Genomic DNA, 24,128 nt, shown 5'->3' with positions numbered 1-24,128 from the left:
GAATACAAAATAGAATTATGTTTCTGTTATGTGTCACGATAAATAATAAATAATTTTACTAGTGAGTTATAGAGGGAGTTGATATACGTGATCTTTTTACACTTATTTTTTACTGAACTGACAACTACTGTTATATTTCATTACAATTTATTATGAACAATATAATATAATAATATACAAGTTATGTATACTATAATATTGTATAGTCTCGACGTAATAAATTATGGTTTGATCTCTATTTTACATTTTAATAATTGTACATAGTTTTATTTTTTTTAATAGTGAACCTCTTACATAATGTCATCTTCTGAAACGGAATTTTTTCCTAAAATGGTTTATGTACAAATATTACACATCGAACCAATATAATATAGTTTATTATTTATAAATTATATGAGTTTAAAGTTATGAGAGCAGAATAGTGAATGAAAAATTGGCGAGGTATTTCCTACTAACTTACCTCTCCACTAAATGTCTCTAGTATACTTTATAAGCTCATAAATAATAAGCTATTGGTCTTAGTACTCAATGTATACCTATAATAAATAAATACAAATTTTCAGAAAATATTTTTATTCGTTGCCATATAAAAATAACGCAGTCCCTGTAGAAACTGCTGAATATAATATGTATAGATATAAATAACACAAATTGACCGAGAGTATATTCGTATAGCGTTACAAATGAACATTACAATGAATATTATGTATTAAGGTACTTAAGAAATTTTTGGTTATATTGAATAAAGTATTAAATTAAAATAATACAAATTAACTGTTACGCAAAGAATAAGTTAATTAAATTTGTTCAGAGCATAAATATTTTAGTTTCTTTCACGATTCTTTCAAAACGAATTTAATTAAAATAATTCGTTATTCATTTTACATTTTTACCAACCAATGAGTATTCAGCAATAAGTACTGAATAAATATATATATATATATCTAATATCTATAATAAGTAGTAATCGAGGTAATAACAGATTTCAGTATTTAGTTTTTATTTTTTACATAACACACATTGTAACATGGCGTTGTATTTTTAACGCCCTTGTTAAATTAACTCTAGAATGATTGAGTATGCCTTTATAGAAACAAAATACATTAAACAGTCACAACACTAAATACAAATATGAAATTAGCCAACATTCGGATTATATAACATAGGCACATATAACATAATATAACCTTACAACAACTTTTAAAAATTACGAAATTGTACTAATTATTTTTTAACATAAATCATAACTAACAAGTTTAAATGAAAGAACGATAACTGTAGTTTTATTTTCAAAAATATTTTCGCATTATAATAACATATTATATAGGTAATTTTTTTACAATCATAATTTATTTATTGAAACCAATAATACTACGGTCTTTTTGAAAACGATTCATAATTTTTGTACATCTAAATCAAATAATCAATATAAAAATACCAATACACATGTGCGGGAGTTACGTCACGATCATTGAAATGACACCTGTTCTGAATCTAATATATTTTATCAAATAAAGCCTATGACTTCATTTAAATGACTCCGACCTGTTCTGAATCGAATAAAATATCTTATCAAACAAAGCCGTGTGACTTCAAACGTTTTGGGTGGTCTGACGTCCTCCAAGTTGTCCATAGTAGCTGAATGGCTGCTATAGATTGGCGTGTCGTTCCAGTCTTAGATATCAGCTATATAGATACGTGTAATTTAAAAATAGTTATATATAAGATCACAAACATTTACTAAAATAATAAAGTAAATATTTTAATTTTGTAATTTTAGTTTAAAAATATTAAACATATTATATTGTATATAAAAAAAAAAATTTTAACATATGAGACCAAAATATTTAACGATAAAATAAAAATTAGAATGTAATGTATTGAAATATTTAAATTACAGAACTTCGCGCCATCCACCAATGACTTTTTAATCGAAATAATGTTGACATTTTCTTTAAATATTTTCACACTTTGACGAGTTCATGTTATTGAAGTCGACGTACAAAGGGTTAAGTACGCTTCGCCGAGTACCTACCAAACCTCTTTTCCATATCACTGCACTTAATGTCAACATGAATGAAAAAATCTCTCTTTACCTACAGTTATTGTAAACTCAGTTGTTCGCTATTCACGCCATTTTCATTATAATAAATTATTTAATTCATCATGTACACATTTTTCAATTTGATGTGCCTTATTTGTAAATTCTTGTTTGAGAATCGGTACTTAAATTAATGAAATGTGTTCTTAATACGTTATATCCGTAATTGATTTTAAGGGTAATTTTCAGAATACTTGACATTATGTATAATGTAGATTGTAGTTACCAGATTTGTAGGGAAAAAAAGAGGATATTTAAATCATGAAAATCATCAATAGCCTACCTTATATAGTCATGTTTTTGTAAATATAGTATACGCATGGATCATGCATAGGTTCCTCTATTAGACAATTTGAAAAAGATTGATGATTTTTATAAAAACTAATACATATTATATAGTAATAGTCCAGTTTATTATTTTGGTAGTTTAAAGACAAAATTTCTATCCCCTTTTACAATTTATAATAAGCATAAGGTAGTATCCCTACCGATTTTTATGAGTAATGACACATACTTATTTTATATCCAATTATACGCCTACCCGTTTTAATTATTTACACGTTAAATTACGTACAATACCTACTTCTGGCGTGTAGGTACCTATGCACCAACAACTGTTTCCCCAAAAAGCGTTTTGTAATTTAAGATAAGAAGCTTTCATAAAATTTGACAAAAGGGTTTTAAATAATGTTCTATTTTTGTTTTACAGGCGACGGTTCCATCGACGAGGCGGAATTTTGCGAAGTTTGCCAAAACAACGGCGTGCCTGCTGCGGAAGCTGCGGACGCGTATAAACGATTCTCAAAGGTTAGCCTACCCCCTTTAACGATTTAATCACTAACTTTGTAGTGAACCTTACGCCGGTCGTAATCGTATACCGGAAAGCCGGATGGGAAATTGATGTGACCGGAAGCTCACTATCTGCACTGGCATGTCACAATATTCGGATAATTTTCTATCTGCAGGTTTCTCTGCCGTATTAACTCTTATTTCCACTCTCGAACGAGAACAATTTTGTATTCGAGCACAGAACAAATTAGTCAAATAGGTATATTTAATTACATGGATTAAACTTTAATTGGGCTACGTCGTGTAGAACAATAATAACAATAATACAATGAAATTATTACACTCACCTGCGTGTACAAAAATAACCATCAAAATTAAAATATAAAAACTCATTTATAATATTATTATGTTTGTTTTACAGAGTTTGATAATATTAAATAATATTATACCCGAACAAAACTGTTCCATAAAATTAAAGTTGTTATTTACACACCAATAACAATTTAAAATAAATTATAGAATGGGCACCTACCTACCTATATTCTTAATTTGTATTTTTTTCTTTAAAACCTCAAAAGTAAAATACACGCATGTTTAGCAACGTTGTTTTACATTTATATCATACCTAGGTCATACCAGTTGTATATATACGTTTAAACTATCATTAATCACAAAATATGTCGAATGTCGTAACGGTTTAATAATCGCACATCCAACAAGAAAATATTACAACCCGTGTGTAGGTATGAAAATATTTAAGTATGGTTTAAACTTAAATTAAACGCAATACGAAATCCGTGTCGTACCCGTATTTATTCAAGTCTCGCCTTTTCCATTTTGCATCCCTCATAATATTATAATGATCAATATTCAGAAAACAGCACGTCTTATTTTTACTTTTTATACAATACAATCGGGTAACCAATATTATTTGACCACTATTCTGAGAGGAACTGTAAAGTTTATTGTTAATTAAAGTAATAGGCACTTATACCTTCTGGTTTTTACCACCTTTAAGTTTTAATTTTAACACTAAAGGGTATGAAAACTTTGTTAAAGTAAATACATTTATTATATTAGAATTATTTTTCTTCTATCAAACTTATCTAAGTTGGTAGGTACTAAGACATAATACTATATTTTTATTTTGTGAATTATTATGATACGTATTATAATATGTATATATTGTAAACAAAGTGTCAAAGTGATCTATTTAAGTGTCTACGATCATTATTTTAAAAATATTCTTTTTACATGATTTGATGTCATTGCAAAACAATATTTTTTACACATTTTATAGTTACCGTTTTGTTAGTATTTTTTTACCATTTCGTATGACAACATATTACGTTTTAAATTTAATATTCCGAATAAACTTTAAATACTTATAAGTTATAACTTATAAAATACTTGTTCGAAGTTTGATTTCTATACATCAAAGTAATCCGGAAAACCTTCTTCTTTCAAATATAAAATTAATAATGTAAATTTGTCAAATAAGTAAAAAGTAAAAAAAAATATGACGACTATAAAAAATTACAAAACATAATAATATAATCGTTTTTCAATGACATAAGACTACATATTATATCATGTAAAAATAACATTTTCAAAAAAGTTCAAAACTTTTTAAAGTAATGACTAATGAGTCTAGACACTTTAATGGGTTACCTTTGTATATATATAAAATACCTAACCTAAAATAGTTTGTAGTTATTTTAATTATATCAACTGTAAGACAAAATACTGCGACATTGTCCCTACTACACATAATAATAATATGCGTTTATTTAAAACAATTTTAACTGCGCATGAATGTGCTACGATATTACCACTAAATGCGCTTTAAAATAACATGCCAGCTAATAGGTTTTTATTTTACATTTTAGCGCTCATATTCATTATTTTTTTACAGCCTCCAAACTCTCCTCCTGTAAATAAACAAGTAAATTTGTTAAAAGTTCATTTCACGGCAAACAAAATAACACTTTTGATTGTAATTAAAACCCTGTAACTAATTAAGTGTGTTTTATTTTATTCTGTACACAGGGCGGAACCGTACAAGTCTCTCATGACGAATTCGCTAAATATTGGGTGGAATTTTTCTCCTCCGAAGATCAAGCGGCTTTGGGCAACTTCATTTTTGGCAAAACATCGTTCAACTAAATTACAAAAAATTCGTAACGCGCATGTCGTCTTTTTTGTTTTTATTTTTTTCTTTATATACTAATACTTAAAACTGTGGTAAAAAAATCACATACATAAAGGATATTCAAAACGATAAATCTTCATTAGATATTAATATAATATCATATTCTATTTAAATAAGTAGATTTACAAGCGTAGTAATTACATTTTATCTAGTATTTAAATATACTATCTTAGTCAATTCTTCGTACGTACTTCGTTTAACTATTGTGATAAGATTAAAATATGATGTTCAATATATTATTATTTATAATATAATTGATAATTTTCGATAATTCATATTACAAATAATATTAAACGACAATTATTATTATTAGTCTAGATTAAAACAATATTTGCATTCTGTTCGTGACTTATTCACGTAAAAATAAAATCATGTAATATCATGCGTATTCATATTTAATATTAATAATTAAAATAATAATAACTAGCATATCGTACGATGAACACATTTTTTTAAACTTTTAAGCTTGTACACATTTATAAACATGTTTTTATAACACGCAATTGGGAATTAATTATTACGTCAATAGTGAAAATTAAAAAAAAAAATGAGTACCACAAACTTCAGGATAGTTGACTACTTAATGTCGGTAAAGAAACAGTAACAATTTTAATCTAAAATGATCTCGTTGCCAAAATATAACACTATACTATCTTAATATAGTGTTTACTCAGGGTAACGATTTAATAATATAAATATAAATCAATACAATATATTTATATAAAATCACAAATCTCATAAAATCACACGTCATTCAAATAACAATAATATTATAGCATCATATAAATAGTTATTATAACAAAATATCATTACTAAGCTATTGAATGGAAATATAAATAATATGAAATCGTAAACAATAATAAAGCTAATATTACTCTATTATATTATAATACTATGTATGGCCAATATAGTGGCACTGTAGAAAGTTAATAATAGTATTGAATTTTGTGAAACAGTAAGATAGTAGAACATGTTTGTGCGTAATCATTATTATTATTATTTTTTTTTTTGTAATATTCTTTGTATTTCTCGGAAATGTAACGTTTTAAAAGGTATTGGCCGTCATTTCTGTAGTTTTTGATTCAAAAAATATACATACATAAATGTAACATTTCAATCATGTGGTTTTACTTTTTTCATATCATACACTTTCAGTCGTTTCAGATGTCTCATCGGGTTGAAGAGTAGTATTTGATGTTGTCTGCCGATCAATGGATCTAGCTACCTGTCTAGCATGCACCTCATCCAGTCGACCAGATATCACATCACTCCTGGCATTAGTCTCACTTACCTAAAACCAAAATAATTAATATTAATATCATGCTAATTTATAAATCGGATGTGTTCAATTAATGACAAACAAAGCTAAACCATGTTATTACATATTATAAATATTATAATAAACCGTATTATTAATAAGTAATAATATTCAATGCCTACCTACATTATGAAAGAGTAACATACTTAATTTTGTATTCTTATTCGGTGAAGTAAAAAAAATATCTATACAACAATATATTATTGTAGTACAATAGTGAACAATTAAATTTCAGTTAATGGATGTAACCTAATGTGGTAATAGGTATGATACTGTGATTTATAAATGTACACATGGGCGTTCTCACAGGGGTGGATATGTGAGATATATCCCCCTCACGCCCCCCCCCCCCCCGCACACACACACACACCAAATGAAGAATTCTGAAAACGCCACTGTATTTACATACATACCTATATTTAAACCTTAATTGGAGTAGATCTTCCAACCCATATTTAATCTTTTTTCACCTTTACAGTTAGGTTGAAAACCGTTCATACCAAGTCTCACAAAGTACCTACGTCTTTATTTGACATTTATTTTAATGCAACGGACAATTCACCTATTTACTTCAAATTAAAATTAAAAAAAACTTTTGTTTGAACAGAGACAAGATTAATTAAAAATTTAATGCAACCTAAAAATGACTAAAATTGCAGGTATATAAAGCCTGTATTAAGTTTTTTAAATAAGAATATACTTTTATACGACCATTAGTTTTATACAGGATGGGGCGGTGAAACGGGCAATTATTCTATATAATTAGAAACAAAAATTGCTTGTTATATAATACATTGTTATTTGTTAAGATTTTTGTTCGAAATATTTTAAAAATCAAAAAGTAATGATTTTAATTTTGTATCTTATCTAAGGTCACATTAATTTTATTTCACTTACTTGTCTGAATAATCCCAAACATTGTTCTTCCAATCTTTTTAATCGAGCAGCTCTTCGCTGTAGTCTTTCCTCCTCGTCAGGCCGTAATAAAGCTGTATCTTGTTGCAGTCTTTCTTCTTCTTCTTCTTCAGTTCTTAAAACTATTTCATCAGCTTGTAATATATTTTCTTCGTCAAGTTGTATAGTTATCGGTGTTGAAGTACTGGTTCCTGGTATTTCAACTAAAACTTCCGAAGAATCTTCACTCTCCGATGTGGTTGGTCGTCCAGACCGTCCGTATTGTCTTTGTAATTCTTCTAGCCGCTCACTTATAGAGTCACTAGTTCGAGAAGTACGTACCATTTGATTGAGCAACGATCTACTCTGTTTCTCTAATCTTTTAATCCCAGTTGTTTCAGTTTCTGACTGGGGTTCATCTACTGTTTCTGTTTCTGAGGTATCCAAAGATAAGGTTTTCAACCAGGTCTCATCGTCATCGCTACAAGCTCCACTATCGGCAATGGCCACTCGGCTCTCATCGTCTTCGAACCCACTCTCAACTGATGTACTACATTTTCTCCGAGCAAATTCTTCTCGTAACGACTGCCAATCTTCCTGAGATTGAGTATTCTTCAAACGGGCTTGATCCCATTTCTCCCGACAATACTCTAACTCCTGTTTAAGTTCAGTTAATACAGTTCTCTTATGTTGTAATTCGTACCTTAGAATTTTTTCATGAGTATGAAGTTTTCTATGTTGAGCATTAAGCTTGGCTACAGAACTCCAGGCCTTACACAGTTCTGCGGATACAGTTGAAAGCCTTTGTTGCTGATGATCAAGTCTAGATTCCAAATGGTCATTGAGAGTCTTCAATCTACCAATATCTTTCACCAAAGAATTTTTTTCAAGTATAAGATCTTTAAGCTTCAAAAATGTTCTACTCACTGAAGCCACCCTAGATTCATTTGGATCGTCTGGCTTGGACTCATTTGCCGTTTTATTGTCATAGTGACCCAACAATTCCACGAGTATCCTCCAAACTTTTGGTAGATTTGAGGCAATTTTTTCCCGGTTTGAAGTACATTCTACTTCTTCAGAACGCTCCAATGTATCACCAGCAATATCCATTAACACTGAAGCCGTTTCATTAATGTCTCCGTTAAACGTCAAGTCGGATATCAACTCTCTATTTTCCTCTAGCATCCGAGCAAATCTATCAAAGTCCGGTCCTTCATCACCAGATAATAACGTAGAGAATAAATTATTAACTAAAGCCATTTGTGATGCAAGACTCATCCTATCTGCTGATGTAGTCATGTATTTTGCTTTCATTTGTTCATATTCAATTTGCTTATCTTGAACATCTGTTTCAAGTTTTGCTATGAAGTCATTCATACCTTGCTTACTGTTAAGTTCTTCTGCTAATTTTGCTTCTAGTAAAGAGTTTTTGGCTCGCTCTTTATTAATTTCCCTTTCATGGCCCATAGCTGCTGCTTCTGCCCTTTCTTCGTAAAGCCGACGTAAATTCCTGATATTGTCGATTTGCTTTTGGTACTCCACTCGCAAATCAGCTAAACATTCATCCGCGTGTGATTCCATTTCTTGCAATCGTTTTTTTAAGTCAGTCACCTATTATAGACGTAGGTATCAAAGAATGTTTAACACATTAGGGTATTCCATAAATACAACGAATAAATCACCTGTGCTTCTCTGATTTTCAACATATCATTGCTGATGTTCGCTACTTGTTTTAGGGCTTTGACCTGTTGTTCTAATCCGTCTTTTTCTTTTCTCACCATTTCCAGTTCTTCTTTATACTCTCTCAATCGATTCATCTCAGTTTTAATCGATGCAAGAGCATCATGCCGCCGTTCTCGTATACTGGCCAAATATCTGTCGAACTCATCTGGGTCTTTGGCATCAACAGCAGTATTTTCAAAGGACTCGTCAACTAGATCCTAATAATAATAATAATAAAATACAACTTATATAATAATGTCATGTATGAACAGTATATTAGTATAAATTATTACTGGTGCCGTTAAAGCTGGCATATCTGCCGGACGACTCCATATTGCGCCCATCTGAGATAATTACACTGCAATAATAAATAAATAATATAACTTATATAATGAACATATTATGGAATAATTATTGATGTTTAAATTTATTAGAATTTGATAGGTCACTAAAAAACCATAGTTCAAAATCTATTTTTATTTTTGACCTATATAAAGCAAGTGTTTATAATAGGCATCGAGTTCAACTATACACTGCAGTATACTTACTATGAAATGTTAAACCTACCTAGTGCTTATGTAAATATTAAATAATTTAATTAAAATACCTATTAAAATAATATATATAATATATACCTAACATTGACCTAACACCGACTACGTAGGTTGTGGAAAAGTAATCGTAAGTACTCCGTTCTACAATTGAACAGGAAAATACTAACGATTTAAACTAAGGGTCACGTTGATTTTCCGACTAAACGATGTTGCTTAGCACAATACAATTATTGAATAACTAAGTACATAACCGACGAATTCGGAACTATGTGATATTTATATATTATAGTACTATAATAGTAGGTGTAATGTATTCGATGTAGGTTTAATCATACAGTATACCTATACTACACCGGAGAATCAAATAATAATACTACCGGTGGATCTACCATAATCGTTACGGAGGTTCCGATGATCGCATCGATAGCAAACATTGACGACGAGCGCGTTTTCACGCGATACGGATGTTAAATTTTTTTATTATTATTTCTCGAGACGCAAATCGCGCTCACGCCTCACACAATATTATTAATATGATAGTGCGACACACACATCGCGTGTTGCAATGTGCAAAAGTACCGACTGTAATGTATAATAATTATTATTACGACTCTATATTATCTGCACGAACACGATAATAGTCGTGTAGTTATCGATTAAATATCCTACGTAAATATAAAAATTGTCACGTTACCTGGTCGGACAGCGGGATTTTCGTCTCCGGTCGCGGTGCTGTACAATATATTATTGTGTCCGGACGTGATGTGTGAAGTCGTGCTGTGGTGTGGCGCGCACACGGTCTATAATTATATGAGTACGATGTCGGCCGCGGTGGATAGGTACTCAACCCGTGTCGGACGGACGCGTGCGCGCGTCGCACCACGGGCGGCTGCTAATCATAGCCAGATGTCTATTTTTACGGCCAAGACGCAATTCTCCGGCCAAATTAAATCGCATTTCGGCCGGTGTGTGCCTTTTCCCGAAACGCACGCGATAGAGTCCGTCCGTCCGGGGCGACAACGGCCGGCCGGCCGGCGGCAGTCGGCGAGACGCGCACAAAGAAAATAATATTATGAAATATTATTAAAAGACAAAAAGAAACCATTTATACATAAACAACCGCCTTCGCGGCAATCCGAACCGGACCGACGAAAACTATACCCGTGACCGATGATTGTTGGCCAAAAGTTGTAAGTCCATTTTTTCTTATCCAAAATCGTTTTAAAACCCTCATCGGTGTTATCAACGTATCCATGAACATATTCATTAATATATGTACATATTAAGAGCCGGAAACCATTATTTCTATGTTTATTCAGTGATTTATGAGCTACCTAGCTATACAATATATTATATAATATATGCTTATAAAGTGCTTATAAAGTGCGTTTAAGATTATGAGTTGTGTCAACCATTAATGCGGTATATGAATGCATAATACGCAAACTTTGTGAATTCTCGTTATAACGGAATGTCACAAGACAAAAAAAAAACTAAAAATAATATTAGGTGTCGAGAGAACGTCATCATCGAGTAAGTCACTGTAATGGATGTGTGAAATTTTAATCCAATGACAAATTATTGTGAAAAACATTCTGTGAAAAGACGATGTGTCAGTCTCTATATTTCTAAGCAGTAGTTTATGCTGTATGTGTATTTATATGACAATTAGTAATTTACTTTTCTGTTAGTACCTACCAAATACCCGGTAGATTGAAAGTTAAACTAATTTTTGCCAAAATCATTTATTTAATGATAGGTATAAATTTGTGAAATATCAAATAACTTAAAAATAGTTTATACATTTTGAAAATTGCATTATCTATACTGTATAGAAATGATTTTTTACGTAATGATGAAAAGTTTCAAAAGTTTTTGAAAATTAAAAAAGTGACAAAATGATTAAAACCGTTAGAGAAAAACAATGATTTCTTTGAACATATTTAATTCATCATAAAACGAATTTCAAATATGTATTTATAAAAAAAAAATTGTGCTTATGCATCCTCGATACCAAAAATAAAAATAAAATAAATTTTATTTGTAAAACAGTTTTGCTCTTTTGTCCCTGTTTTTACTTGTTAGTTATAACTTAAAAGCATAATAAGACATACGTATCATTTTCGTTATTGTTATACATGGACTGCTCGTCCCCTATAAACTTCTCTCTCTCGCTATTAATGGATATAGGACATTGGTAAATGGACTAAATTGTATGTCAATTGGTATCAGTCCATTTATTTATAGGCATATGGTACAAACCAATACTACATTCCTCTCTCTTATCATAATCTAAAATGAATCACGATTATAAAGAACTATAAAGTTTGTAGGTAATATACAGTGTCGGCCTTACCATGATGGCCGCTATGCCCCTCATGTTTTGTTTTTTTATTGCCTTATAATTTTTATTATATATTTATTTATTTATTTTAGTTCTATATAAGGATAGTAGGGAACTAGGGACTCTTTCAAGTATTTATCAAAATATTTAACCGTACGTAATTTTTAGGCACAATTTTTCTTTACAGGGCTCAAGATATTTTATTATGACGCCCTTAAAAAACTGATCCATGGGCCTTTGGTGAGCCAGGCCGACACTGTAAATAGATATTTAGCTAGTTAACTGGTGTAATTCGTCGAAATTTAAATAATTAACGAGGGAATTTCATTTTACTAAGTATAGATATCATAATTTAATTTATCAATATGAATTTATAAGGTACCTACCATAATATTATAATATCATATCCAATGAAAGTACTTTGTACCTAACTACGTAACATAATAATATTATCTCTTTTCATGGGACCAAAAAAAAATTTGTTTTACCAGGTTTTCAACTCTGTACCGGTTACCGAGTACCTACGTTTTAGCAATCGATTTCACCGAATTACGTATAATATATTATTATGTCGCTTTATTATATTGGCACGCGGCCCATCCGTTGTTCTCTTCCGGGAAAACGCAATATTATTATTATTATTATTCGTGTACTCAACGAAATATTATTTTATAGTGTGTTATTATTATACTTATGATTTTGGTACCTACATGGTACCTACATGGCTACGTAAGACATTATAATATGATGTACAAAATTAATTAAATAAATATATAAATAATACAGAATTATTACCAATAAGGAAATTTACCTTATGTACCTATAACGCCCAATATCAACGAAATTTATAAGAGCCAAACGTTTGGAATGGGCAGGACATGCCTGGAGGTTCAATGGTATACCTATATGAAAAAAGTAATGACTGAAACAATGAATGGGAAAAGACCTGGAGAATGACCTAGGCAGAGGTGGATGGATACAGTCAAATCAGACCTACAAAATTGTGCACCAGGATCAAGACTAGAGGAGAGTGAAGATGGAGAATGGTGGCGGAAAATAGTTGAAGCCGCCGAAGGCCCTAAATGGGCTAAACATCTAAGGGAAGAAGAAGAAGGTAATTTATTTAATGTATATTATATTAGTGATATTACTATACAAATATTATTATAAGTTATAGGTTATTAGTCAATGCCAACGTACCATGGAACGGTGTGATTAGGTTCGTATGGTAAAAATAGCTTAAAATTAATCTAAATATTTTTAAAATATCATTGTTTATATAATAAATATTAATATACGTTGTGGCGAAATGTTTCAAGTACCTATGAATAATATTTTTTGAATTACGACTAAATAGCAAAACCATTGTTTTTCATTTAAATATTCAGTTTAGTCAAAATTTAAATGTCTATAAAAAAATGGTGTGGATATTTATTTTTAAGATTTTTAGGTTGCTATAAGAATAACAATAAACGTACCCTAAACCAAACCTTCAGGCGCGGACACAAGGGGGGAGGGGGGGCTATATCCTATAGGGGCTGAATCCCCCTCCCATTAGGCCTTAGGTTAGGTTTCAAAGATTACCTTAATTTTCAGTTTATTAACTAAAGTAAAGAGGTTAGCGGACTGAGGAATACTATACTTAAAACATATTATATTTCTTATTGCCATTTAAGTGTGATTGAAATCTTACATTTTTTATTTAGCCCCCCCTCCCCTTTTTCATTCCTAGATCCATCCCTAGGAACCTTGTATTCAATTGCCCAGCCTTATACTGCAGTTTTTAAAATTAAAAAATTGAATGAATTTGAACCTAAACTAAAAAGTAATTTTCAAACTATCGTGATTTTGACAAACTTTATCAAATTTTGGAATTCATAAGTTTAAAAAAATGTGTCTTTATTTATTTTCTATAGGTACTTTTAAATTGCTAAAATAACAACTTATGTAGGATTTTTTTTAAATTTTCAATCTTTTTAGCAGTCTAAAAATTGTTATCAACACTGAAAATAAATAGGTTATGTATGTGTTTACAAAATTATAATTAAAGTAAAGCTGGAATGTTTCAAGTGTTTGTCTTAATTTATAAGTTTCTACGATTAATGTTTTTGAATTGCAACAAAATATCAAAAATTGTTTAAAGAGAAGTCGTTATTTTACGGGTGAATCCAATGTCGTCAAAATTTGAAACTTATAATCATTAATAAGAAATGTACATGGCTTATATATGGTTCATGCTACATTTTTTTGTTTCATTTTACTAAAATTACAAAAAAGACACCAAAGACTTGTCACTTGTACAAAAATGTTTATTCACACGTATTTAATATTTATACATAAATTAAAATTTCTAAGAATTCTTAATTACTAAATAATTTACAAATTTTCGTGATTTTTTTGAATTAATTTTTTTCAACGCTTATAAAAAAAAATGTTTCCAAAAATATTCGTATAAATGGCCGGTACAATAAATTTAACCTCACTGAAAACCACAAATATTACGTTCTAACAGATTAAAATGTCGCCACGGTGCAATAGCCATAAAATAAGGTCAATGAAGTTCACATCACACAAATATGCTATTTATATATATCACTGTTCCGTTCTTTAACTTTTCGTTAACGCTTGTGCTTACTGCTTTGTAATATTATTTGGTATATAATAATACATATTTTAATATAATATTTCCTATACGTGTACCTATAATTTATCGTAAAAATATGTATACCTAAATTGGTCTCGAACCAAAATTTTTTTTTAAAAAAAAAGTGTATATTTATGTAAATCGGAGACTATATGGAAATAGTGTATCGTGTTATTATATATTTATACTATACCTATCTCTGATGATGATGGTAGTATCACAGTTCGGTCTGCATTGCGTTATTCTGTTACCGCCTTGCCGCCTTGGCAATCGGCCATATTATTATCCTACATTTGTACACGTAATATTGTAAGCGTGCTTTTTTCGTTTAAATGTAGCAAAATTAATTCTAAAAAACAATAATAGATTCGTCCTTGAGACTTGACATTAAGAATGCGCAGAAACCTTGCTCTTGAACAAAACTCGTATATAGTCTACATTTATGCGAATATTCTTATAAATTTAAAGATGTACCCACAATCCACAGCTGGACAAAGTATTAAATTATTCAGTAGGTATTCGATAAATATCTTACAATATTTCAAATAAAGTATACTAGCTTTACCAAAGAACGTGGTAAATCACAAGGTTGACCTTCATTACCATAAAAACCCTTTCGACCCGACTGAACCATTTCTTTCCTAATACTTATAGACTATAGTTATTTCCAAACGATTTTGTACGCTTTTGTTTCATAAGCTAGACTCAATGAAATCCCAATAAATAAAGGTATACTTATTGTTGTAATGGTACATAATATATAGGTATACTATCATACCTACTAAAACTCAAGTTCATTTTTATGAGCCATTTTCAAACCTGCTTGCATGATAGATATAGAAATAATGTACAGTTTTAAATAATTTTCAATTTATCATATTTACCACGTTCCGTTAAAATTGTTATAATAAATAACTGCATCCATTATTATGTTTGATTTTCCCTTTGTTCTGAACAAATTATAGTATATAAGAGTAGTATTACAATTTAATAATTTTGTGGTCTTATATTTACCGAAACAGGCGAAGCAATAGTAAAATAATAAGTTATATATTTTAAGATCTTAATAATTCTTAATGAGTCGTATTTCAGCATTTCCACTGCGCCAAAAAGGTTTTCTATTTTTAACAATCCCGAGATAAATAAAACAAATGATTAATAACATAATACAAACATACTAATATGTTTGAATTATTTATTTGTACTTTCAAGCGAAAAATCATTCGAAAGATAATTTTTGTTTTTTAACAGCGTTTTTAATCTTCAAATATTGTAACTTTCAATTTATGTAATTATGCACAACACACAACTCGCTATTACCCGAGATTTCAAATCTAAAATTTTGCTCGTGAGATTTCGTTTTATTTTTTTCACATTTTTCTTAACGATAATACCAGTATTACAATATATAATAATATGTAAGATACTTATAATGATAATGACTGGATACCATAATTGACAATTCAACGGCTGTCACGGAGACCCGATGAATATAATGATCGAATGTTTAACATGTATATAGTTGATGTTCCTATACCTATATGTGAACGTCAACTACAGTGACTCATTTCGTATACAGGCCACTTACTACTACTTAGCGATTACAAACATATATATATATATATAATATTATGCATGTAAAGTATATAGGTGGATACATAATAATAATATATTGTATGCATGTATACCAATTTGTTTGGCCGCTGAACCGCAAGTTGAATAATGTCATCAAGTATATAAAGCGGTGACGATTCCGACAGTGTTTTAAATATGCACAAGTCGAATACACAAATGCATTCAAATTTGCAGTATGTATATATGTACATGATATATAGATAAACCTGCCTACTATTACTATATTGTGCAATAACGGCTTTATTTTAGGTCCATTTCAATGCCCCCCCCCACTTTCGAAATTTGAACTTCTGACCATGCCAAACGTTTGTGCATCGTTAGTGCAGAAATGTGCACCAAGTCCAATCATTTGTGCACAAAAACTCCCAGCGCTATCCAAAAAACAAAGTTGGGTGGCCATTGAAACGAGACACCCTCTTTTTGGAAAATTGAAATTTTTAAGATGCCAAACGTTTGTGCATCGTTTGTGCAGAAATGTGCAGCAGGTCCCGACGTTTGTGCACAAAAACTCCCAGCGCTATCCAAAAAACAAAGTGAGGGGTATTAAAACGAGGGTCTCCCTTTTTTGAAATTTTAAATATTTGTCATATTAATAAATGTTGTTTACGTACCTAATAGGTTTAATAGAATTTTACTGTTGCCATGTAAACGTCTAGAAATAGTAGGGCAGTAGGTTCATAATATATTATATTTAAATATTGTATTATAATAATATGAATAATATAATAATATTATGTTTCAAATATTCCTAGGTTATTTAAAAATTAAATACCAGTGTTTCTAAAATACAAAAATCTTAATTTAAAATATCTAAAAACATAACTACCGCTTATAAATTATAACCACAGGTTAGCAATACTAACTTAAAAATAAAAAGTTATAAATTAATATAATAATTGCGTAAGTCGTATACAACCGAACGCAACTTAACCTAATAACTATTAGTATTGTTACATCTTATAATACGTATTTTGGGTATAACATTTAATTTTACACTTTTAATTTAATTCTGAATTGAAAATGTATCCCTCATACAGTTTTTTACTGTTACTAAACTAAACATTATTATTTATATGTAATATTATACCCACTCAGCACTCAATATTTTTATAATTGGCAAGAAAACATACATTTGCACTAATAAACACATTATCTTTCTTGAATTACTGTTAGAAGCAATCATAATAAAATATACAGCAAGTTTATAATTTAAGTTAATTTTTTTAAAAAAATATTAAAAATATTATCGATTTCTTGTGTTAAATTAACAAAATTGTTTTAATACTATATTAATTAAACAAACAAACCTGAATTCTTTCAGTACACATTATACCAGTGGTCGGCAACCGGCAGCCCGCTTTAAATTCTACGACAACGACATTTAATCGAATATTATATCAAAAAAATCATATTGTATAAAATATATAATTGAATTTTTCTATCAGTCATATTTTATAATGGTAGATATACCTTGACAGTTACCGATAAGATACCTAGAGTAGATACGACGAGTGTATTTGGATTATAATATTAATTTTCTATTCTGTTCAGTAAAGTAAAACGTTGCGTTTTTCAACTACTCACCAATCCATTTAATATTGATTATGAAGATTATGATGTTGAGCTTCAAATGGAAATAATAGATTTGCAGTCACAAGATATCTTAAAAAACTCATTCAAAGCATCTCCTTTACTTTTTTTCGTTGAACTTCCGGCATCATTTTCAAAAATTAAAAATATAGCTGCAAAATATTTCAGTATGTTTGGATCCACTTACGTGTGTGAACAGGCCTTTTCTCATATGAAAAAAATTAAAAATTCATACCGTTCACGTTTAATTAATGACCATCTCCACCATGTACTTCGAGCCAGCACAAGAAATTTTAATGTTGAAATTTAAAAAATAATAAACAATATCCAACAACAAAAATCAAATTAAGCCTAAAGCAGTTCTAATTTCCATACTTTTATACTATAATTATTAAATTATTAAAAACTGTAATTTTTATGCTCTATTATTTTAAAGTTTTAAACAGTTATTTTTTTCTTTTTACCTTCTTCAAAAGGTTGCCGACCACTGCACTATACTATATTAATAACTATCAGGCACATCATTAGAACTTTTTTTCAGGATGTTCTGAGTGGTTCAGATACATTTTGTACATGAACAATGCCACAACAGACTGTTTTTTTTCATAAGCTACAGTGATTACTTAGATAAATAATTTAATTTATTTTAACACAACATAGGTAGAGTAGCACTGCACGTACTATGGTTTTAAATTTATATTCTAAGTTATTAATGGATATTATATAATATGAACTTTTGATTAATTAACAATGTTTAAATAATACTACCTATATGGCTATATAATGTTTTTTTCATATAAATAAGGTAATATTTTAACACAGACGTTTAACGACTACATTAACAATCAAGTACAATTTTGACAATTTTATTTTAAATATAACTACTGTTAATGTAAATTTTGAAAACAGTTAACAAATAAGTAATAACAAAGGTTATGAGTTATTAACATAATTTCAAATTAACTCTGTGAATACCTAATTTATCCATAAGGTATTATTTATTGACTATGATAAACATAAATCTTGTAAATATATAATAACATATAAGTGTAACATAAGTCGTAAATGTATCCATATATAATACACTATATATTATATTCTGTATTTATGAACACAGTTGTTAAATTATTATTTAAATCTATAATCTATTAGAATATTAGTTTAAAAATTAAAATAATACTAACGAATGGCGATACCAATATAAAATTAATTTATGTAGGTATTCTATGAAAAATATCTATTTCCATATTCAAATATTATTGAATAATTCAAAAAAACTTAAAAATCAATATTTAATATTCAATATTTATAAAGGCAACTGCCTTTTAGGAAACCAAAAAAAAATTTAAGGGTAAGAATACTCATGACAAAGTACAAACTAAAATGCCCAGAATATTAAACAAAAAAAACTATTTAAAATATTTAGTTCATTAAACATAAGGATTATTCAAGGGTACCCGATAGACAATGGGCACCAAGTTATCAATTTTCAAGTCAATAAAAATATTCAACTAGAGTTACATGACTAAAAAAAAAAATTGAAGGAGTGTGTTGGCGCCCACAGGCAAATGCATTTTAGGAAACCAAAAAAAAATTTTGAAAAAAATTAACTGTAGGAATACATATTACAAAGTACAAACTAAAATGCCCAGAATCTTAAACAGAAAAAACTATTTAAAATATTTTTTTCATTAAACAAGGATTATTTCAGAGGTACCAGATTGTCAATGTTTAAAAAATTTGGCTAGAGGTTAAATCATAAAAAAAAAAATTGAAGGGGGATGTTGGCGCCCGCAGGCAAATGCATTTTGGGAAACCAAAAAAAAATTTTGAAAAAATTTAATTGTAGGAATACACAGTACAAAGTACAAATTAAAATGCACAGAATATTAAACAGAAAAAACTATATAAAATATTTATTTCATTAAACAAGGATTATTCAAGAGGTACCAGAATGTCAATGTTTAAACAATTTGAATAGAGGTTAAAAAATAAAAAAAAATTGAAGTAGTGTGTTGGCGCCCATAGGCAAATGCATTTTAGGAAACCAAAAAAAAATTTTGAAAAAATTTAACTATAGGAATACATAATACTAAGTACAAACTGAAATGCCAAGAACCTTAAACAGAAAAAACTATTCAAAATATATAGTTCATTAAGAAATGATAATTCATAGGGCACCAAGTTATCAATTTTCAAGTCGAAACAAAATATTCGACTAGAGTTACATGACTAAAAATAAAAATTGAAGGAGTGTGTTGGCGCCCACAGACAAATGCATTTTAGGAAACCAAAAAAAAATTTTGAAAAAAATTAACTGTAGGAATACATATTACAAAGTACAAACTAAAATGCCCAGAATCTTAAACAGAAAAAACTATTTTAAATATTTATTTCATAAAACAAGGATTATTCAAGAGGAACTAGATTGTCAATGTTTAAACAATTTGGCTAGAAGTTAAATCATAAGAAAAAAATTTGAAAGAGGGTGTTGGCGCCCGCAGGCAAATGCATTTTAGGAAACCAAAAAAAAAATTTGAAAAAAAAATAACTGTTGGAATACACATGACAAAGTACAAACTAAAATGCCCAGAATATTAAACAGAAAAAACTATTTAAAATATTTATTTCATTAAACAAGGATTATTCAAGGGTTCCCGATAGTCAATGGGCATCAAGTTATCAATTTTCAAGTCGATACAAAATATTCAACTAGAGTTACATGACTAAAAAAAAAAATTGAAGGAGTGTGTTGGCGCCCACAGGCAAATGCATTTTAGGAAACCAAAAAAAAATTTTGAAAAAAATTAACTGTAGGAATACATATTACAAAGTACAAACTAAAATGCCCAGAATCTTAAACAGAAAAAACTATTTAAAATATTTTTTTCATTAAACAAGGATTATTTCAGAGGTACCAGATTGTCAATGTTTAAAAAATTTGGCTAGAAGTTAAATCATAAAAAAAAAATTTGAAAGAGGGTGTTGGCGCCCGCAGGCAAATGCATTTTAGGAAACCAAAAAAAAAATTTGAAAAAAAAATAACTGTTGGAATACACATTACAAAGTACAAACTAAAATGCCCAGAATATTAAACAGAAAAAACTATTTAAAATATTTAGTTCATTAAACATAAGGATTATTCAAGGGTACCCAATAGTCAATGTTTAAACAATTTGGCTAGAGGTTAAAAAATAAGAAAAAATTGAAGTAGTGTGTTGGCGCCCGCAGGCAAATGCATTTGAGGAAACCAAAAAAAAATTTTGAAAAAATTTAACTATAGGAATACATAATACTAATAAGTACAAACTGAAATGCCAAGAATCTTAAACAGAAAAAACTATTCAAAATATATAGTCCATTAAACAAGGATTATTCAAGAGGAACTAGATTTTCAATGTTTCAAAATTTGGCTAGAAGTTAATTCATAAAAAAAAAATTAAAGGAGGGTGTTGGGGCCTAAAGACAAATGCATTTTAGAAAACCCAAAAAAAATTTTGAAAAAATTTAACTGTAGGAATACAGATAACAAAGTACAAATTAAAATGCCCAGAATCATAAACAAAAAAAACTATTTAATATATTTTGTTCATTAAAAATAAGGATTATTCAAGTGGTACCCAATTTTTAATGTTTAAAAAATTTGGCTAGAGGTTAAATCATAAAAAAAAAATTGAAAGAGGGTGTTGGCGCCTGCAGGCAAATGCATTTTAGAAAACAAAAAAAAATTTGGAAAAAATTTTACAGAAGAAAAATACATTTCAAAGTTCAAACTAAAATGCCCAGAATATTAAACAGAAAAATACATTTAAAATATTTATTTCATGAAACAAGGATTATTCAAAGGGTACTAGATAGTAGATTGTCAATGTTTAAAAAATTTGGCTAGAGTTAAAATCATTAAAAAAAAATTGAAGGAGGGTATTGGCGCCCGCAGGTAAATGCATTTTAGAAAAAAAAAAAAAATTTGGAAAAAATTTTACAGAAGAAAAATACAATTCAAAGTTCAAACTAAAATGCCCAGAATATTAAACAGAAAAAAACATTTAAAATATTTATTTCATGAAACAAGGATTATTCAAAGGGTACTAGATTGTCAATGTTTAAAAAATTTGGCTAGAGGTTAAATCCTAAAAAAAAAATGAAGGAGGGTGTTGGCGCCCGCAGGCAAATGCATTTTAGAAAACCAAAAAAAAATTTTGAAAATGTTTAACTGTAGGAATACAGATAACAAAGTACAAACTAAAATGCCCAGAATTTTAAACAGAAAAAATTATTCAAAATATTTAGTTCATTAATGAATGATTAAAAGGGCACCAAGTTATCAATTTTCAAGTCAATACAGAATATTCAACTAGAGTTACATAGCTAAAAAAAAAATTGAAGGAGGGTGTTGGCGCCCGCAGGCAAATGCATTTTAGAAAACAAAAATAAAATTTGGAAAAAATTTTACAGAAGAAAAATACATTTCAAAGTACAAACTAAAATGCCCAGAATATTAAACAGAAAAAACTATTTAAAATATTTAGTTCATTAAACATTAGGATTATTCAAGGGTACCCGATAGTCAATGTTTAAAAAATTTGGCTAGAGGTTAAATCATAAAAAAAAAATTGAAAGAGGGTGTTGGCGCCTGTAGGCAAATGCATTTTAGAAAACAAAAATAAAATTTGAATAAATTTAACTGTATGATTACACATTTTAAAGTACAAACTAAAATGCCCAGATTCTTAAACAGAAAAATACATTTAAAATATTTATTTCATGAAACAAGGATTATTCAAAGGGTACTAGATTGTCAATGTTTAAAAAATTTGGCTAGAGTTAAAATCATTAAAAAAAAATTGAAGGAGGGTATTGGCGCCCGCAGGCAAATGCATTTTAGAAAACAAAAAAATTAATTTACTGTAGAAATACACATTACAAATTTCAAACGAAAATGCCCAGAATCTTAAACAGAAAAAACTATTTTAAATATTTAGTTCATTAAAGAATGATTATTTACAGGCACCAAGTTATTAATTTTCACGTCAATACTAAATATTCAAGTAGAGTTACATAACAAAAAAAAAATATGAAGGAGGGTGTTGGCGCTGGCTTGTCAGTGTTTGAAAAATCTATATAGAAAGATCTAGATAGGAATTAAATAACAGAAAAAAATTCACTGAAGACTCACAAATTTGAAAATTTTCATATTAAAAATCAATTGAATTAAATTTATGACAAAAAATTGAAAGGGGAACTTGGGCTACCGCAGGTAATCGCATTTTAAGAAGCAGATAAAAAATTTTAAAAAAATCATATTGCACCAAGTTGTTAATGTTTTAAAAAAAGATATATATAAAAGAATCAAAAAAAGTTAAATATATAAAAAAATTAATTGAATGAGAAACGTGGGAGAACCTAGCCAGTCTCTTTTCAAATTATATATTATATACACAGGTACTCAGTGTACTCCCTGGTATAGCCGGATAATCTTGAAAAATTTTTATACAAAAAAATCTACTAGAGTTCAAAGAAGTTAAAAAAAAATTGTTTGAGAAATCCGGGTGAAATAACACTAAACAAAAGAATACGCTGGAAGCTAAATACTGCAATACATATGAACTACAATCCAAAAACTAGGTGTTGTTTACATTATAATAATGCGAACAGTTATTATGATCAGAGGTGTATCACGGTAATATATGTATTAGAAAATGTATAAAAATGAATGTAAATTATAAAGGATGCAAAGAATTTAAATGATAAAAGGTCCTGCACGGACTCTACTATGAGATTGTAATTTATAAAGGACATAAAATGTTTAATTTAAAATAATATTGTGTTTGGTGGGTCTACAGTCAATATTAAATTATAAAGTCTAAATGCAAATAAAAACATAGTCAGATATCTGTTTTAGTCTTTGTAAATATCTGCGGAAAAAAGTTAGATTTAGTACAATGTAAAAAAATGTGGAAAGGAAACCCTGAGAATTCTTTGACAATAGGATATTAAAACACAAAACCATATATTAAATTAAAACTATTGATTTTATACATTTTCTATTTACAAAAACTCATAAGTATTGAAAACCTTATAAAACCCTAATAAAATAATATTTTGTTATATTTTAAAATACATTTTATAATTTGTTGTGGTAAAAAAATCATTATTTAATGTTGGCTGTACTTAAATTTTTAATAACTATACTGGTACAACTCTTGCTGACAGTCTTTAAGACCGTGTTAAAAACTATGATAATTAGTTAACATCTAATTTCCTGCCCTATCCTAACCTAACCTAACCTAACCAAATTAATAATATTTAAATATTTTCGTTCATT

At 28.8% G+C, this 24,128-nt stretch overlaps 2 protein-coding genes and 1 long non-coding RNA gene across 3 annotated transcripts in view; 2 read left to right on the top strand and 1 right to left on the bottom strand.

Moving 5' to 3' along the window:
• LOC132950101 (calexcitin-2) overlaps nucleotides 1–6,219 on the top strand; it is a 93,446-nt gene extending 87,227 nt beyond the window's left edge. Inside the window, exons 6-7 of the mRNA XM_061021329.1 lie at nucleotides 2,811–2,908; nucleotides 4,940–6,219. Coding sequence (XP_060877312.1) covers nucleotides 2,811–2,908; nucleotides 4,940–5,056 — 215 coding nt within the window. The 3' untranslated portion in view covers nucleotides 5,057–6,219. The remainder of the gene's footprint in view (nucleotides 1–2,810; nucleotides 2,909–4,939) is intronic.
• On the bottom strand, nucleotides 5,799–10,416 carry LOC132950100 (myosin-J heavy chain). The gene is made up of 5 exons (XM_061021328.1): nucleotides 10,285–10,416; nucleotides 9,330–9,394; nucleotides 8,997–9,254; nucleotides 7,318–8,925; nucleotides 5,799–6,393 (listed from the first exon to the last, which is right to left on the bottom strand). The coding sequence occupies exons 2-5, from the start codon at nucleotides 9,378–9,380 to the stop codon at nucleotides 6,244–6,246; spliced, it is 2,067 nt and encodes a 688-aa protein (XP_060877311.1). The 5' UTR covers nucleotides 9,381–9,394; nucleotides 10,285–10,416; the 3' UTR covers nucleotides 5,799–6,243.
• A 142-nt stretch (nucleotides 10,417–10,558) lies between these two features.
• LOC132950103 (uncharacterized) overlaps nucleotides 10,559–24,128 on the top strand; it is a 28,389-nt gene continuing 14,819 nt past the window's right edge. The window contains exon 1 of the long non-coding RNA XR_009665181.1: nucleotides 10,559–10,780. This is a non-coding gene — a long non-coding RNA (uncharacterized LOC132950103). The remainder of the gene's footprint in view (nucleotides 10,781–24,128) is intronic.

The sequence above is a fragment of the Metopolophium dirhodum genome, chromosome 8 (genome assembly GCF_019925205.1).
Source record: "Metopolophium dirhodum isolate CAU chromosome 8, ASM1992520v1, whole genome shotgun sequence".
NCBI lineage: Eukaryota > Metazoa > Arthropoda > Insecta > Hemiptera > Aphididae > Metopolophium > Metopolophium dirhodum.
The sequence above is the reverse complement of the archived record's forward strand: the minus strand, read 5'-3'. Positions and strand labels throughout refer to the sequence as shown.